The 19,516-nt window shown below is 39.8% G+C and overlaps 1 protein-coding gene across 1 annotated transcript; it reads right to left on the bottom strand.

Annotated features, from left to right (window-relative positions):
* Positions 1 to 230: 230 nt before the first annotated feature.
* On the bottom strand, positions 231 to 15,768 carry LOC139160947 (sulfate transporter-like). The gene is made up of 3 exons (XM_070739443.1): positions 15,679 to 15,768; positions 4,208 to 4,832; positions 231 to 3,709 (listed from the first exon to the last, which is right to left on the bottom strand). The coding sequence occupies exons 1-3, from the start codon at positions 15,717 to 15,719 to the stop codon at positions 2,108 to 2,110; spliced, it is 2,268 nt and encodes a 755-aa protein (XP_070595544.1). The 5' UTR covers positions 15,720 to 15,768; the 3' UTR covers positions 231 to 2,107.
* Positions 15,769 to 19,516: the final 3,748 nt, after the last annotated feature.

Raw genomic sequence — 19,516 nt, 5'->3', positions numbered from 1 at the left:
GAGCAGCAGACTAGGCATTCTTGGAGAGGCTGTTTTTTGCTGGGTGTGGAAATTCAGACCCCTATTTCATGTTCATGTCACGGATGTGATTAATTATGCCCAGGTCACTTATCATATGGACTGGGATGATAAAGCGGAAAACCAAATAGATCATTTGGAGCAATGTTGAGTCACAGAGGCATGAGGAGAAAGGCATTTAAAAACAAATGACACAAAGACCAGTTCAGATATTTGATATTTGATTTGTTTCATTAGTATACAATAAAATAAAGTGAAAGAAGGAAGCATTTCACAGAAGGGGGAACAGGGTATCAATAATTTAGGAGTTCTTTACAGGAAAAAATACAGGAGTCCCTTTGAGAGAAAGACAATGGGTTACTAAATCACTTGGTAAACATTAATTTCTTCAGCTCTATTTCCTGGCAAAGAGCCCCATCTTGTTGTTAACTGATCCTGTGCTATTCCTGCATGTATTTCTTTTTTCTAATCCTAAAGCTCAGTTTTCAATGTGTTTCAATGCATTTCAATACATCTGGTGCAGGACATTCAGCCTCTCCTTTTTCCTTCACTTTTAGTGAAGGAAAAAGTGTGACCTGCAGGGCAGCAGACTGGTTCAAGATCCTGTAGAGCAGTGTTTCCCAACCTTGGCAACTTGAAGATATTTGGACTTCAACTCCCAGAATTCCCCAGCCAGCGAATGCTGACTGGGGAATTCTGGGAGTTGAAGTCCAGATATCTTCAGGTTGCCAAGGTTGGGAAACACTGCTGTAGAGGGCAGCAAGCAGGGAGAGTAACATTATTTCCACCACCATTTTTTTCTTTAGGAGGAAATGACCATAACTGAGCAACTTCAGCAATCTTTAGCGAGGTGACAGAAAAAAAGAAAATGAATTTTATGAAAGCCAGTTTCAAAAGCCATTTAAAGCCAGCTACATTCTTAGGATCACCTTAAGATCTTAATCTATCTATAAGATTATATAACATTCTCTGCTATCCAATGGAATATTCTTTTCCTGGACTAGGAAAGCTATATTATTTTACGTTTCTTCTCTGAACAAATACCAACTTTTCCCCTTCCCTTCTGACTCTCTTCTCTTGTCTATTCAAGAACGGGTTCAGCTTGTTGGTGTCAGTTAAAATGATTTTTGGTAAGAGTTTCCTCTTTGCTCAACAGTTTAGCAAACCCAGGTTGGTCAGATACGATTAAGAGTTAAATCCAATGGGTTCTGACCAGTTCTGGAGAACCGGTAGTGGAAATTTTGAGTAGTTCAGTGAACCAGCAAATATGATATAGTACAACTAAAGACATGTTCCCTTCCTGAGCACAGATACAGTGCTAACAATGTTTAGGCTTGTAAAATAAATGAGGCTACTCTTGAACAATTGCTTACTTTTACTGGGACCAACTATTTTTAAAGCATGGATAGGCAACCTGTTGTTCTCCAGATGCAGTGGACCACAGATCTATCCGTGACCAATCTTAATGGCTAGGATTGATGGGACTTATAGTACTTAATTCTGGTAGATGTCACTTGTTTATTCTCTATCAGGCTTATGTTCTCTATCCCCTACCATTTCTTTTTTCTGTAGATAATATATAAGGTAGTAAAGCAAGGCTTTTCTTTTATTTGTAGGGAGTGTCATAGCCATTGGCACAGCCGTTGCAAGACTATAAAGCTGTACTATCAGTTCAGACCCTGACTTTCTCCAGCTGCATATGTAGGTCAGACTCACTACTTCATGATTCCCAACCTATCTATATATCCATGATTGTTTTGTTGATTGCCTACTGGTCCAGTTTCATGCAGGATTAAAATATAATTAAGTTCCTGCTTTGAAGATCTTTCTTTCTTTCACTTTAATAGTTGCTTAAGTAAAGAAATTAAGCAGCTTTTCCCACATCATTTTATCTCCATTGGGGGGGACAAAGATTATGTGGTAATGCAACAACAGAGCATAATTATTATCTGGAACGTAAGAGCCACCATTTTAGCCTGTCACAACTTAAATGCATGTTATCTTAGGTTATTGGCAGCCAATCCTTTCTACTTGGTAAAATAATTCTTGAAACAGTTTATCAAAAGTTCACATCCTGCTCCATGCAGGCCTAGAGGGGTTCTTCCAGACTCAAAGCTATTGAAATGTCCTCAGTTTCTGGTACAAAAACATTTGTTGCCACTACACTGTCTGACTGTTGAGTTTGATCCTGTTTTTCTGCAAACTGCACAGCAGCATGTATACTGTGGAATGAGAGCGACTCTGGATCCTGCATGCCAGTCAGCCAACCTCCTGCCTGGAGCAAACGCCGTATGGATGGGTTACAATTGGCCAGCAGGACCTGTATACCAATCTTTTTGTAATCTTGGCGCATCTCTTTCAGCAAACTGAGGCCTACGCTGTCTACAAATTGCATGGCTCCGCAATCAATGATCAAGGTATGTATATCTACTGAGGCATCGGGACCATCTGCTGAAGACGTCGGTGTCTTGCTTCCCCTTAGGCAGTTCAACTTGGAAGAAAAACAACCCTGATTTTTGCTCAGGTTTGCTTTAGCTTGAGCTTTTTGCTGTGTAGCAGCCACCAGGCCGGGATTCACCCCTGTTTTCTGGAAAAGTGAACGTTTAAAGTAGTCTTTGTTTGCATAGTAAAGAGAAGTATCAAAGCGGAAGATCTTGATATTTGCAATGCTAGCGATACTCTTGTAAGTCAACTGATCCTCATAGATTTCCGAGTCACTCACTTTACCTAGAAGGGTGGCTCGGGGCCACTGGGTGCGTAGAATGATGCAGAGAAGAGCAAAGCAGACCCCTATCAGGAGGCCCAGTTCTGTGGAGATCAGAGATGAGGACAGCATGGTTACCCACCAGACTACGGTGTCTATTTTGCTGATCCGCCACATCTTGGGTACTTCGGCAAATTTCCGCAATCCTCCCCTGAGATTAACAATGGTAATCACACCCAAGATGCAAGTTTGCAGTGAATAGAAGAGAGGCGCAATCCACAATAGTACCAGGAGCAGTGCAGCCGAAGAGATCAAGCTTGATATTTGAGTATGGCACCCTGTTGATTCTTTCAGCAAAGTCTTTGATAAGGCTGCACAGGAAGCAAAGCAGGAGAAGAAAGATGGGATCAGATTTCCCATCCCAATGGCAATCATCTCTTGGTTGGCTCGGACAGGATAACCATGCTTCTTGCCAAATATTTCTGACAGTGAGACAGTCATAGCAAAACCAATAATGGCAATGGGTAGAGCATCAAGAGCCAGATTTGACACAAGGCTCAGATCTGGGACAGCAGGTTGTTTGAAACCAGTGGGAATTGTGCCACAAATTTTAGATTTGTATTTCTTATTGAAGTTAAGGAAATGCGACAGGAGTGTTGCTCCAATTACCACTAGGAGTTCCATAGGAAAGGGAGCTTTCATTTTGTCCTTAAATAAATTGTTGATTTCTTTTACTGGCACAATTAGAATTAATGCCACCAGGCTGGTGACCAAATCACAGATGTTGGTCTTCCCAATGTATTTGAAGATGTCAATCCATGTTAAAACCAGGGAACCCATTCCATCATGCCGAGGGAGCTTCAGTCCAAATAGAAGATTCATTTGGGACGTGAGAATGGTAAGGGAGGACCCTGTTACAAACCCACTCAGAAGAGGTTCTGAGAGATAAACTGAGATGAAGCCCAACTGGAAGACTCCTAGAATAATCTGAAAAGAAAAAGCAAATCGAATTCACGATTCAGAAATAAATACATTGAAAAAAGAAGGTGATCTCAACTTACTTTTTTGTTGTTGTTATTACTAGTTACAGAAGTTGACTGTGACAAAATAGATGTCAGATTTTGAACAAATAAAGTTTGATAAAATATTACAACTTTTCAAAAGTTAACTGTAACTCAGAAGTAGGGAGTAAAATGATTGAAATCACATTAAAGTATATGAAATAAAATACAGTATATAAATATTTGATAAACAAAAACATATAAAGTCCTAAGGACAATTAGATGTATGCTACTGAAATTCTGGATGGCCTATGGGTTTCATATAGAGATACAAATGTTTGTACTAGAAGGAGCATTGATTTTTTTTTCCATTTTGAAGACTCTTTATATTTACACTAAATATAAAGGCATTTTTTTTGCTCAAACTAGATGGGCAATTACAGTAGAAAGAAATTCTTTAAAAAGAAAAAATAATTTATCTTACCTGATAAGTACCAACCAAAAAAGTTAGAGTGGTTGCCACTGTGATTGCATAACAACCTCTGTTGCAGGCAACTGTCCCATTCATTGTAGTATTGGCCATCAGATCTGTATCCATGTCTAAATCATATCCTGCTAGAGTAAGTTGCCGATTTACTGTCTGCCCAATCATCAAGCAAAGGACCCCAAAAGAACCAACACAATTATGGCGTGAGGTAGCCATGGCAAAGTAAATAATAGCACAAAAGAAGTTGGTGTAGAGACCATAAATTGGATCCTGGCTTGCAAGGAGGGCATAGGAGATTGATTGAGGGATAGAAACAATTCCTACCAACAAGCCTGAGATGATATCCCCCAATATTTGTTCCTTGATGTTGTAACGAGGAAGCCACTCAATTACTGGGAACAACTGACGAAAGAAGGTGAGGATGCTTTCTTGGTTGCAGTTGTAATTCTCTTTGGCTTTTGTGAGAAGCTTCTTGATGCTGAAACCTGATGTTTCATATTCTTCAAGTTTGACAGGCATGTAGGAAGACGATTGTGAAGATTGTGAAGAAGGCAAGCTGGATGTGTCATTGCTGTTCTCAGACTTTTGAGTGATAGTGCCACCTTCCATGACACCAAAGTAGCTGAAAAGAGGACACACAGATATTTTTAAAGCAGTGTCCATGACTTAGGCACAGGAACAGTTGAATATTAATCTGATGATGCATCGCTAGACTGTTATTGCAGACACTATATTGTTATATCTGTCTGACCATAAAAAAGGAAACAATTCAACCATAAAATTCTGAACATAAAAGTTGTTTCTACATATTAACTTAAATTTATGCTCATGCACGTTGGTTATCAACACAGCCTCTAGTATGCTGTACTCACAGCACTATAGAGGGCACACATTAGGGATGGGCAATTAATTTTGCCATGGGGCCGAATGAGAAATTGGGATGGTTTTAGAGGGCTGGACTAATATAATTAACTCAGTTCTACCCAATACTGTATAATTTCCTCCCTTCCTTTCTCCTCCCCTTTCCTTTCTTTCTTTCTTTCCTTCCTTTCTTTTCCCATTTCATTTCTTTCCTCCTTCCCCTTTCTCCCCTCCCCTTCCTTCCCTTCTCTTCCTCTTTCTTTCATTTATTTTCTTTCTTTCCTTTCCTTTCCTTACTTCCCTCACCTTTCCTTTCCTGTTCCATTCCTTTCCTCCTTTCCTTTTCTTTTCTAAGTGGAAGTTTCATATTTTATTGCAAATCATTCTGATTGTGGAAAAATGAAATATAAATTATTTTAATAAATAAGGAATGTCCTGTTATATTGCCAGCACACCTAAAGATGGGGGTCCCAAAACTTGGCAACTTTAAGACTCGTGAACTTGAGTTCCCAGAATTCAACTCCCAACTATGCTGGCTGGAGAATTCTGGAAGTTAATGTCCACAAGTCTTAAAGTTGCCAAGTTTGAAGACTTCTGTTACAGAGCTTCTAATAAAAAAGAAAAAAACTTTTGTAGTATCATTTATCTTTCCCTCCCTCCCCCCTCTCTTTCTCTTCCCTTCCCCCCCCCTCTCTCTTTCCCCTTTCCAAAGCTTTTTCCTGCATGGCTTTTAACAAGCTTCCCCACCCCACACTGGCTTTTGCAAACTCCAGCTCTTTTCTCTCGCGTCTGTATGAACACTCTGCCCAAGCCCATGCAGGAAACTTACGGGTGTTGCAAGCCACTCGAAACTCTGAACTTTTTTACTGCGTGGTTTTTGCCTTGGAGAACAAGCTGCCTGCAGGTCTCTCTCTCTCTCTCTCTTTCTCTTTCTCTCTCTCTCTCTCACACACACACACACACTGCCCAAAACCATGCAGGGAAACTTACCGGGCGTTCCAAGCCCCTCCCAATTATTTTTCCTGCGTGGCTTTTGCCTTGGAGAACAAGCTGCCTACAGGTCTCTCTCTCTCTCTCTTTCTCTCTCTCTCTCTTTCTCTCTCAAGCAGCTCCAGCAATCAAGCCACCGGGTGCTAGGTAAAACCAAGACTCACAGATAGCTGGCGGGCCGGTTACAGACAGTGGGCGCACCTTGCCCAAGTCTGGCATACATCAAACTCACAAAATATTATTTTTTTCTTTTCAAAAATATTTTATATCACAGATTATCAGAACATTTCATGAATGTTGTTCTCAGCAGTCTCTCAGATAACATTGCAATCATTTTAAAGCATACAAAAGAAATTTCTGAAATCTTAGTTTTAACAATACTGAGATTTAAGCCATTAAATGATATTATTATTATCATCACCATTATTCTTTGGGAAGATCTGAGCTATTGTACAAGGTTAAAAAGTTTGATACACTTTTTCCTACATCCTAAATCTTTTTAAAGCCTTTGCAATAGTATAAAACAAAAACATTCATAAAGTTTAAATATGTACGTTCAGTTTTGTACTGGCTCAAGTGGTTCCAGTATGATAGAAATCAGACTTTTTATCACAGTCTAAATCTGTCCTTCCGCAAGATTATTTAGCAAACTGTTTAGATGTTTTGAGAGTATTTGCCCCAAATGGATTCAATTTCCTTTTATTGCCACTCAACACAAATGTCCAACATATTTTTTTATCAGTAATACTTGTTAAGAGAACCAGTTTTGTGCAATAATTAACACACCAGACTAACAACTCAGAAAATGTGAATTCTAGTCCTGCCTAAGCAGAGCCAGCTCTAGGTTAAGGCCAAATGGATATCAGCCTAGGGGCACCAAATTTTAGTGGACAGCAAAATTGAAATGTTTAAAAAATGCAATTAAAAAGTGAAAAGAGGTAGCATTGTCCTCATTAAGCCAGCATGTTCACTCAAGCATCAAATCTAATTTTTCAGAATTATTGCAATATCACAACAATAAGTGATGATGTAATTAAAGTGACTGTGTGTATAGGGTTTAAATGTCTGGGGCAGGGGTAGGCAAACTTGGCTCTTGTATGACTTGTGGACTTCAACTTCCAGAATTCCTGAGCCAATCATGCCAGATCAGGAATTCTGGGAGTTGAAGTCCAAATGTCATATAAGAGACAACTTTGCCTAGCCCTGGTCTGGGGAAAGAAATGTCTGGTGCTGAAAGTCATAAGTGTAAGCTCAAAAATGTGAATAAGAAAGAAACAAAAGGGGCATCTTTTTGAAATTCCTGACAAACTTTGGAAGATGAACAAAACATAGCACGTACCTGAGTATGAATTCGCACAAATTGCCAAAAATTACTGTAGCAAGCCTATCTAGCCAACTAGATAACATTGGATCACTCCCGCTCCCTCTCCCTCTCTCCCTGTTTATGTTTATGTTTATTTAGATTTGTATGCCGCCCCTCTCCGCAGACTCAGGGCGGCTCACAACAAAGTGAAAAAACAGTTTACAACAAATCTAAATTTCTACTAAAAACATTTTAAAAACCCCATTTTCTAAACACACATACATACACACATACCATTCATAAATTGTATATGCCCGGGGGAGATGTCTCAGTTCCCCCATGCCTGACAACACAGGTGGGTCTTAAGGAGCTTGCGAAAGGCAAGGAGAGTAGGAGCAGTTCTAATCTCCGGGGGGAATTGGTTCCAGAGGGCCGGGGCCGCCACAGAGAAGGCTCTTCCCCTGGGGCCCGCCAACCGACATTGTTTAGTTGACGGGACCCGGAGAAGGCCCACTCTGTGGGACCTAATCGGTCGCTGGGATTCGTGCGGCAGGAGGCGGTCTCGGAGATATTCTGGTCCAGTGCCATGAAGGGCTTTAAAGGTCATAACCAACACTTTGAATTATGACCGGAAGTTGATCGGCAACCAATGCAGACTGCGGAGTGTTGGTGAAACATGGGCATACCTAGGTAGGCCCATGACTGCTCTCGCAGCTGCATTCTGCACGATCTGAAGTTTCCGAACACTTTTCAAAGGTAGCCCCATGTAGAGAGCATTACAGTAGTCGAACCTCGAGGTGATGAGGGCATGAGTGACTGTGAGCAGTGAGTCCTGGTCCAGATAGGGCCGCAACTGGTGCACCAGGCGAACCTGGGCAAACGCCCCCCTCGCCACAGCTGAAAGATGGTTCTCTAATGTGAGCTGTGGATCGAGGAGGACGCCCAAGTTGCGGACCCTCTCCGAGGGGGTCAATAGTTCCCCCCCCAGGGTAATGGAAGGACAGATGGAATTGTCCTTGGGAGGCAAAACTCACAGCCACTCCATCTTATCCGGGTTGAGTTTGAGTCTGTTGACATCCATCCAGGCCCCAACAGCCTCCAGACACCGGCACATCACTTCCACTGCTTCATTGACTGGACATGGGGTGGAGATGTAGAGCTGGGTATCATCAGCGTACTGATGATACCTCACCCCATGTCCTTGGATGATCTCACCCAGCGGTTTCATGTAGATATTAAATAGCAAGGGGGAGAGGACCGACCTCTGAGGCACCCCACAAGGGAGAGACCTCGGAGTCGACCTCTGACCCCCCACTAACACCGACTGCGACCAGCCGGAGAGGTAGGAGGAGACCCACTGGAGAACAGTGCCTCCCACCCCCAACCCCTCCAACCGGTGCAGAAGGATACCATGGTCGATGGTATCGAAAGCCGCTGAGAGGTCAAGAAGCACCAGGACAGAGGATAAACCCCTGTCCCGGGCCCGCCAGAGATCATCCATCAATGCGACCAAAGCAGTTTCCGTGCTGTAACCGGGTCTGAAACCCGACTGCTGGGGACCTAGATAATCCCTCCCTCCCTCCCTCTCCCCCTCTCCTACTCTCTCACTCTCTCTCCCCATCTATCTATCTATCTATCTATCTCTATCTATCTATCTATCTATTCAATTTTTATGCTGCCCTTCTCCTTAGACTCAGGGCGGCTTATAACATGTTAGCAATAGCACTTTTTAACAGAGCCAGCCAGTGATGAGATTTGAACTGCTGACCTGCAGATCTACAGTCACCTTCAGCTAATGCACTTGGGGAAAAGGAATCCTCAATCTGAGTATTGTATTGGCCGTTCTGTGTTAGCAAAAACTTCAGAAGAGAAGGATTTAGGGGTAGTGATTTCTGACAGTCTCAAAAGGGGTGAGCAGTGTGGTCGGGCAGTAGGAAAAGCAAGTAGGATGCTTGGCTGCATAGCTAGAGGTATAACAAGCAGGAAGAGGGAGATTGTGATCCCGCTATATAGTGCGCTGGTGAGACTGGAATACTGTGTTCAGTTCTGGAGACCTCACCTACAAAAAGATATTGACAAAATTGAACAAGTCCAAAGATGGGCTACAAGAATGGTGGAAGGTCTTAAGCATAAAACGTATCAGAAAAGACTTAATGAACTCAATCTGTATAGTCTGGAGGACAAAAGGAAAAGGGGGGACATGATTGAAACATTTAAATATGTCAAAGGGTTAAATAAGGTTCAGGAGGAAAGTGTTTTTAATAGGAAAGTGAACACAAGAACAAGGGGACACAATCTGAAGTTAATTGGGGAAAAGATCAAAAGCAACATGAGAAAAATTTATTTTACTGAAAGAGTAGTAGATCCTTGGAACAAACGTCCAGCAGACGTGGTTGATAAATCCACAGTAACTGAATTTAAACATGCCTGGGATAAACATATATCCATCCTATGATAAAATAGAGGAAATAGTATAAGGGCAGCTTAGATGGACCATGAGGTCTTTTTCTGCCATCAATCTTCTATATTTCTATGTTTCTGTGTTTCTGTGTTTCTGTGTTTCTGTGTTTCTGTGTTTCTGTGTTTCTGTGTTTCTGTGTTTCTGTGTTTCTATGTTTCTATGTTTCAGTGGCCTGCAGTACAGCACTCTACCTGCTGCGCCACCCTGGCCTACCTTCTCTCACCACCTCCTCTCCCCCTCTGTCCCCCTCCCTCTTATCTCTCTCTCCCTCCCTCCCTCCCTGCCTGCCTCTCTCTCCCTCTCATCTCTCTCCCTCGCCCTGTCCTAGGAATAAGACAGCAACAAACCACTTTCCAAAAAACTTTCCAAGAAAATTTCAGTCTATTATTAAATTACTGTACCATCTGTTTATTAAATATTTGCCTTGTTGTTTCTGCATATTAGGAGATCTTAAGGTATGAGTAAATAATGTGTGGGTGTGTGGGTACGTGTGTGTTACACAGATACAGATAGTCTCTCATATATTACTGTAGGAATAGCAATAACATTAGAAAGTGCAGAATTTCTGCAGAAAAAATAATACAGGTAGTCCTACATTTATGACAACAGGGCCCAAAACTTCTATTGCTAAGTGAGACATTTTATAACCTTCCTTGCTATAGTTGTTAAGAGGATCACTGCAATTGTTAAGTTAGTAATACAGTTGTTAAATGAATATGGCTTGCCCATTGACTTTGCTTGTCAGAAAGTTGCAGAAGGTGATCACATGACTTCAGGACACTGCAACTGTCATAAATATGCCAAGAATCTGAATTTTGATCACGTGACCATGGAGATACTGCAACACTGTTAAGTATGAAAAATGATCACTTTTTACAATACCTTTATAACTTTAAGCTGTCACTAAGAAAACTATTGTAAGTGAAGGATTACCTGTAGGTCTTCTGATGTTTGGGGAAAGAATCCTATATAAAATTCCAATAAATAACTTATTATACTAAAAAGCCGAATAAGTAATTTTTAAAGCAATGTACTTAGTAATCAATTACATATTGCTTCTATGGAATGTCCCCTGCCCTTAGTTCTTTCTTTCCTCCCTGTGGTGAAAAAAAAAATCTATATGTTTTAGAATTCATAAAATTTGATGTAGACAAATGTACAATTTTTGCTTTTGCAATCTCTTAATCTTCCAGCAGGTATCTTCTAGACCAGTGTTTCCCAACCTTGGCAACTTGAAGATATCTGGACTTCAACTCCCAGAATTCCCTAGCCAGCGAATGATGGCTGGGAAATTCTGGGAGTTGAAGTCCAAATATCTTCAAGTTGCCAAGGTTGGGATACACTGTTCTAGACCAATGATAGCAAACCGTTTTCGGTTTGCATGCCAAAAAGATGTGCATGCATGTGCTAGCACATGTGCACATGCCCACAACCATTCCCTCCTATCACACATGCACACACTCCTGCACTGCCCCTGCACATGCGCACAATCTTCCGCTCCTCCCACATGTGCACAGACCTCACTGAAGCCTGGGCTGGTGAAAAAACTGCCCAACAAGCAAACCAGAAGTTTGGCAAAACAGACTTTGCCTGTTGTGCTGTTTTTCATCCTCCAGAGCCTTCAGTGAAGCTTCCTGAATCCCAGAGTACATAAAACAGCCCAATGGGGAAACCGGAAGTCCATTTTCCAAACTTCTGGTTTGCCTATTGGGCGGTTTTTGCACTCCAGGGCTTCATGGAAGCTTCACTGAAGCCTCCAGAGGGTGAAACAGCCTTCCCAAAGGCCGAAAATCAGCTGGCTAGCACACACGTGGCTGCTGGAGCTGACATAGGGCAGTGCCTCACATGCATTCTGATATGGCTCCGCGTGCATAGAGTCATCATCACATTCTAGACTTTAACACTGGTATTTTTTTCACTTCTGCTGTTTAGTTTAAAAAGTTGAAAAAAGTCAAAGGATGGTTGGAATATTATTTGAAAAAAGATGAGTGTCTTTCCTCATCTATTTTTTCTCTGTGTATTTTTTTAAGTATGGTTACATATAGGGAGGAAGAAAATCTAGAAAGAATAAAATATTTTAATAGCACAGGGTGGCAGGAAAAATAACAAAACTGGATCAAATTCTGAAATGTGTATAAATTTCTATTGAATGAACATATTATCTGAAATCAGTTGTTCATCAAAGAATAGAAGAGAAGAGAATAGAATAGAATAGAATAGAATAGAATTCTTTATTGGCCAAGTGTGATTGGACACACAAGGAATTTGTCTTTGGTGCAGATGCTCTCAGTGTACATAAAATAAAAGATACATTTGTCAAGAATCATGAGGTACAACATTTAGTTATTGTCATAGGGTACAAATAAGCAATCATGAAACAATCAATATTAATATAAATTGTAAAGATACAAGCAACAAGTTATATTCATACAGTCATAATTGGGAGGAGATGGGTAATACGAATGATGAGAAGACTAATAGTAATTGCAGCCTTATTGAATGGTGAGAGAATTATTTGTTTAGCAGAACGATGATGTTCAGGAAAACTGTTCTTGTGTCTAGTTGTCTTCTAGAGCATCGTTTAGAGGGTAGGAGTTGAAACAATTTATGTCCAGGATGCAAGGGGTAAGTAAATATTTTCATGGCTCTCTTTTTGACTCATGCAGTACACAGGTCCTCAAGGAAAGGCAGGTTGGCAGTTATTGTTTTTTCTGCAGTTCTGATTATCCTCTAAAGTCTGTGTCAGTCTTGTTGGTTGTAGAACCAAACCAGACAGTTATAGAGGTGCAGATGACACACTTAATGATTCCTCTGTAGAACTGTATCAGCAGCTCCTTGGACAGTTTGAGCTTTCTGAGTTGGCACAGGAAGAATATTCTTTGTTGTTCTTTTTTGATGATGTTTTTGATGTTAGGTGACCATTTTAGATCTTGAGATATCATAGAACCTAGAAATTTGAAGGTCCCTACTATTGATACTTAGTGATACTGTGTTGTCTAGTATTATAAGAGGTGGTAGAATGGGAGGGATTCTGCTAAAGTCTACCACCATTTTATGATTTTTAGTGTTTTCAGTTCCAGATTGTCCTGATTGCCCCAGGAGGCTAGTTGTTCAACCTCCCATCTGTATACGGGTTCGTCATTGTCTCGAATGAGACCAATCATAAAGTAATAAGCAATGTTATTTTTAATGTTTTTAATAGTTAAAGTTTAATTATCCATTGAGGAATAATAGAATAACTTTTAGAAAAATTAATATGAGATGTTCACAATTTTATTTTAAAAGACAATTTGAGAATCATCATAAGAGCAATACAGTGGTACCTCGAGATACGAGTTTAATTCGTTCCGGACCTGGGCTCTTAAGTCGAGCAGCTCTTATCTCGAACGACTTTTCCCCATAGGAATTAATGTAAATAATTTTAAACTGGTTCCAGCCCTCAAAAAACTCACAAAGTTAGTCTAAATTATGCAGAAAGACATGTTTTTAATGAAGAAATGTACATGTACATATAAATGAATAATGAAGTTTCTTTCACTTAACTTGTAAATTTTCTTAAACTTTTAAATTTACATATGTTCAACTTCTCTGCCACCCAATCCTGTAGGACAGAGGTCCCCAACCCTTTTTGCACCAGGGACCGGCTTTAAGCGATCAAGAGAGGAATGGGTGAATGAATGGACGGAGGGTGGGAAGGAAGGAAGGAAAGAGGGAAGGGACAGGAACAGAGGAAGGAAGCAAGGAAACTTATGAAAGGGGAGAGTAAGAGAGGAATGAGTGAAGGGAGGGAGGGAGGGAAGAAGGTGGGAAGGAGAAAGAAAAGAAGAAATAGAGGAAGGGAAGGTAAAAGAGAGAAAGAAAAAGAGCAAGAAAGAAAGCTGCAAGCACCCCCCCGAGCCCCCCAGGCCGGCTGCAACCTTTTAAAACACGCGCGCCGCTTCACAGCTGTCTCCTGAAGCCGAACGTGGAAGTTAGCGTTTGGCTTCAGGAGACAGCTCCTTGGCGCTTGTATCTCGAATTTGGGCTTGTAAGTAGAACAAAAATATCTCTCCCCTCCCAGCTCTTATCTCGAGTTGCTCTTAAGTAGAGCAGCTCTTATGTCGGGGTTCCACTGTACTCAATAACCTCTTCCCTATGAAGTGACATGTCTTTTCTGAATAATATGAAGAAAACTTTATTTGGGTTCTTTGTATCACCATTGATGATCTTCCATTGTATTTATATGTTATCTACACTGATGGGCAGAATATACTCTAAACTGAATAACAGCTTCAAAACTGTACACTAGCAATTTCTTGCTGTACTCTTAGCAATATTATTTCTGAAACAGCTTCATGTATCTCTAAGTTAATGTCAGTGAGAGGGAAAGTTTCTTCAAGAAGTTCTCACTTAACAACCACTCATTCAGCAATGGAAGACTTATAACCAATCCTTGTAGTTGCAACTGTTGGCAATGTCCCCTAGTAAGGTCAATTTGGGCACTTGGCAACTAGCTTACAATTACAATGGCCATAAACATCCTGGAATCATGTGATCACTATTCACAACTTTAAATGCTGGCTTCTCGCAAGTGAAGTCAATTGTGATCCTCTGATGTGCCTAATAAACATGCAGGAAATAGAACTGGCACAACTGCTACTAAATGATGTTGCTATAAAATGATTGCTTAGTAACAAGAGTCTCAATTACTGTTGTTAAGTGAGAGCCATCTATAATGGAAATTGCTGATGGATAATCTGAAATTCTTATTATATCATGAATCTATTAGACAACCTTGAAAAAATTATTCTTTTCTGCCTGCCTTTTACTCCAGCAATAGAGAAGATAATCATTTTAACTTACCTTCTAGAATGGTCATAAAGTCTCCAAGTAAATAATGTTTATAATGCAATTTGAAGACATGAAAATGCTATAAAAACATTTTGTATGATATTGATAAAATCCTCTTTGGAATTTCCCTTATTTGGAGAAGAAATGATTAGGTACCTTCATTTTATTTTATTTTATTTTATTCTATTCTATTCTATTTTGTTGTTGGCATTTCCCAAAAAAACCAAACACTGCTTTCTGGAATCTTGCACAGGTGACATTGTTGGGCTATTATAACAACAAGCAAATCTGTATGTGGCTGATATCATTTATTCCCAGCCTAGAATTCACTACCATCATATATCTACATCTTAATCAAGGCCATTCTAACCTATGTTGCATTTATTTACTCACCAACAGCATGAATTATCCCAAATACATGTTAGTAAGCTGCATGCAAGAGGTTTCTTTATCCTCATCTTAAGAATGATTAATAATCTGCTTGAACAGCTTAAAAAAAACTGAGAACATGGATTCACATTCTGCAATATACAGTATATGTTACCCATGTAATCAGTTAGATCAAGAGTAGAACAGAAGCATTTTCTTATTCAGATATACCCTGATCTATGTGCTTATTTGGTGACATCCAGCAATAATTATTAATATCCTTCTCCTGCATTCTTTCTCTCTGCATTCTTTCTCTCTCTGCCCCCCCTCTCCCTCTCCCTCCCCCCCTCTCCCTCTCCCTCCCCCCCCTCTCTCTCTGCCCCCCCTCTCCCTCTCCCTCCCCCCCCCCTCTCCCTGCTTCCTTTATTCCTCTGTGTATGTGTGTGTATGAGAGACCCAGAGAGACGGAGAAAGCGAGACAGAGAGAGAAAAATCATCACCAACAATTTATCCAAAGCAAAATTAAAGCTGCTGATATTGCCTAGGGCAGGTGGGAGATACCTTCCCTTTCCTAACACCTCTCAGCTGCCTCCCACAAAACATCTTTCTGTAAAGAAATGAAAAAAAGAAATCAAAGTCTATAATGCTTCAAACCTGTGCTCTTTGCCTTGTTCATTCCTTGAATTGAAGCCCATTCTGGCAGGAGGAGACGAATAATCTTGGGCTCAGTTCAGTGGGGTTTTTATCTACCTCCGCATAATCGCCACAAATTTGCCCATCCACATTTGCTGGTATTTTGAAAACAAACACTATTTAAGTGGAATATTTTTACAGAAACTTGTCCTGAGCATTAATGAGTCTTTTAAAAATTTAAACCAATAATAGGGAGGATGATACAACCATCAGGATCTCCGGAACTTTGTTTGCAAAACAAAAAGAGCTGCTTGTGCACATTTTTCTTCCGAACCTTCTTAATTTCCAAAGTCTTGTTTTAGGAAAAAGGGAGAACAGGAAGGTGATTCAGTCAATACACAACAGTGTGGGTGATGTGAGGGACCAAAGGAAATATTACAATATTTCTCTATTTGAAAATTAAATTATGAAGACAAAAATGAACAAGGGAAAAAAAAGAAATTAAAAAGTTATACTAAAAAGCCGCATATTCAAAACTGAAATGACGACTAGATTTAAATAAATTTGCTTTTCAGGGGGAGTTTTTCCAGAGGTCTTTGGTGCATTAATTTTTCAGCCAAAGAATTTACAATTATTAATGCCTCTGATCCAGACTAACACATATATTAATTTTCCAGTGTTTTGCAATAACAAACCTGTTAGCGTATGGCAGGCACTGAATTAATGTCTTGTGCTGCATTGATTTCCAGGTATTGGGATTTATGGATATTAAATCAGCAGCAGGATTCATTATGAAAGTGATTTTTCCAATTTCATGAAAACATTTTTACCACAAATAAGTAAACATTTATTATGCACCAAAAATTTGTGCATAAATTTGCTTACAATAACACTAATGCATGTAATATAGCTACGGAAGGTTATAATTTATATAGCATAATTTTGTTAGGATGGCACACCGTCTAAATTTTTCTTTATGGTTAATTCTTGGTGATTTGCTGCAGTATTGAAAGGAATTCCATGATATAAAAAGTAACAGGAAATTAGTCAACATTAGATGCCACATTATGCTCCCAGAACTGAAAAAGATTCTTGGATGAGAAGTGAAAAAAACAACTTTGGGACAACTGTGACCTGGATGACTAAGAATCTCCATTAGACATTTGTGCTTTCAGACAGTTTTTGAATCCTTGAACCTGATGTGCTTGCTGCAAATGTTTCATATAACATCAATGAGATTCGATCGGCTAAAATTGACTCCAAAGGAGATTTTGAAAATTGGTCTCTGTCCTTCTCTCTCTCTCTCTCTCTCTCTCTCTCTCTCTCTCTCTCTCTCTCTCTCTCTCTGTATGTGTGTGTTTTTCTGTCTGTCTGTCTCTCTCTCTGTCTGTCTGTCTGTCTGTCTCTCTCTTTCTCTCTCTCTTTCCATTTTATTTTGCAAGTTCCCTGGACAATTTTATTTCAAAAGAGAAAAAGAGAAATAACGGCCTATGTAACCCATTCCACCAGAGTAGAAGAGTATAGAACCGCCTAGAAAATATGTTTTTGCTTCCTAATTTAAAAGTATTGCATTTGAAATACCAGAAGTGCCTAAGGAATATTTCATGAATGCTTTACTGCATCTATGAGGACACCTAGAGGAAGTTGTTTGAAAATTCTAATCGCTTAAATCAAAAGTAGCTGAATTCACAAGATTTGTTAGATAAATGTTTAAGGAGATTGATAATTTAAACCCACATCTTTATTTCTTCATGAGGGAGCATGACAATTTTTGAAATAATGTTTGCAATCCTGAGAGTGCAGCTGCCTCAGTGGGTATGGTTAGTTATTAAACATATTTAACCTGTTGAATTATTCTTCATCAATCCTAGCCTAGTAGCAAGGCAACTCACTCTTATCCTCATGGTATCTGACCATATTTCCAAATAAAGGACAGAGTTACATACCCCATTGTAGTGTTTTATATAAAAAAAGTCAGCTATGATCCCCAGACATTCTTTAAAATCAAGATCATATTACAAGAAGGTGCTTTGCTATATGCAAACTTTCACTGAAATTTTATTTGCTATTTTAACAATAGCAATAGCATGTAAACTTCATAGAATTCTACAGCATTGTCTGAGCAGTTTACGAAGTCAGCATAGGGATCAAAAAATCTGGGTCCTCATTTTACCAAATTCAGAAGAATAGAAGGCTGGGCCAACCTCACGCCCACCAGGATCGAACTCTGGACTGCGGGCAGAGTTTGCCTGCAATACTGCATTCTAACCACTGCACCACCAGGGCTCTAACAATCAGGAGTCTACTGCCCCCCAAAATAGATATAAGCTTTTAATGAAGATTTTTGAAAGAAATTCTTATTAAAAGTGATGAACTATATATCACATTAGATTTCCAAGTCTTCTTCTGATAGTAAGTAGGAACCATGAATCAAGATTCTACACTCCAAATCCTGTTCAAGATTCTTCTCGGAACCAAAAGTCATTTAATCTGCAGAGATAATGTAAATATGTAATGCAAAAACTGTTGAAGGACAATACAGGGGACAATCTCTCGATGTTTCCTTTCCATTCAAAAGCCAGAAGGAAGCTGAAAACTACTAGAATACCTTTGTGCGATAGTCATACTTTCTCATGCAAACAAATCAGCTCAGGTATATTTTGCACGCAACAAAAAATTAGATTTGTAGATGAGAAGAAGGAGAAAATATTTTCCAGTAATGGGTTTCACTAACCTTTGCTACCAGTTTGGAGATGTGTGTATGTGCTTCTGCACATGCACAGATCATTCTGTGCAGATGGGTGGAGTCTCCCATCATTGCTGCTACCAGTTCACCTGGTAGCAGCAGGTGAACTGGTAGCACCTGAACTGCGCACCTGAACTGCGCACCTGAACTGCGGCAAACCATTAGCAATCTGTCACTGACCTTTTCTCAACCCACTGTTCTTTATGTCATGTAAAGTGCTTCCAACTTATATTTGGGGCCACAGCTTGGAGAGCATTTTGTAGCAACAGAAATGAAATGTTAACCTGCAACTTGCTTTTCTTCTTGAGCTTTGTTTCCTAAAACTTGACTCTGTGCAATCTGGTGCTTAATTCTTCGGAGTTTGCAAGCATCCCAATGGTAAAAAAATACTGTTCTAGAGGTGTCTTTTGGGAATAAAGTTTACTAAGACAAAACCACACAGCAAAAGTAACTGTTCTTCATTATGCTGGAGTAAGCAGAAAGTTCGGCAAAACATTTCATTGAGGAAATCAAATCCCCACCCTGACGTCTACTTATTTGATAAATCTGCAGTGGAATGAATACATTAGTAGCACAAACAACCGAAACACATCATGAGAATCGTGTTGCATCTTTAATACAGTGCGCCTGACTCTCCAAACATGATTGCCAGTCTGAAATAGAACATTGAATTGCAGCTTTCCTTAATTTCCCATCAAAACTTTTTAAAGATCTACTTAAAGCAAACATACATTATCAGAACAAAATTGGTGAATACATGCAATGTTTGTTGAATTATTGTTACTTCAACACTTGGTTCAACATTTGTTGAAACATATAATTTTCTAGAGGAATGCCTGGAGGCATATTATTCATGGCAACTCCTTCAGAAAATCTGATGCATAACGGTTGAGTAGATCTTTATTGCTTGGATATCTTGGAGAAAACACTTGTCTTTACTACTGGTTTCTCTTCTGTTTCGGCAATGCAGACTTTCAACTATAAAGTTCTGTTTTCTTTAATGCCATGTCTTTAGTTCGGACTACCGCTTCTCAGAATCAGGCCGTGATGGGACTTTTTATGTGAAACCATGAAATTTGTTTTCTGCCATTTCCACAACACAAATACATGACA

Source organism: Erythrolamprus reginae, chromosome 2 (genome assembly GCF_031021105.1).
Source record: "Erythrolamprus reginae isolate rEryReg1 chromosome 2, rEryReg1.hap1, whole genome shotgun sequence".
Classification (NCBI taxonomy): Eukaryota; Metazoa; Chordata; class Lepidosauria; order Squamata; family Dipsadidae; genus Erythrolamprus; species Erythrolamprus reginae.
Note: the sequence above shows the minus strand (reverse complement) of the source record. Positions and strands in the feature narration are given on the sequence as shown.

Coding starts and splice junctions, on each gene's coding strand:
- LOC139160947 (XM_070739443.1), bottom strand. CDS start 15,719: ATGGGCTTCAATTCAAGGAATGAACAAGGCAAAGAGCACAG. Junction 4,833..15,678: donor GAACAAGGCAAAGAGCACAG/GTTTGAAGCATT, acceptor TCCTCTTTTCAG/CTACTTTGGTGTCATGGAAG. Junction 3,710..4,207: donor TTTTGGTTGGTACTTATCAG/GTAAGATAAATT, acceptor TTTTCTTTTCAG/ATTATTCTAGGAGTCTTCCA.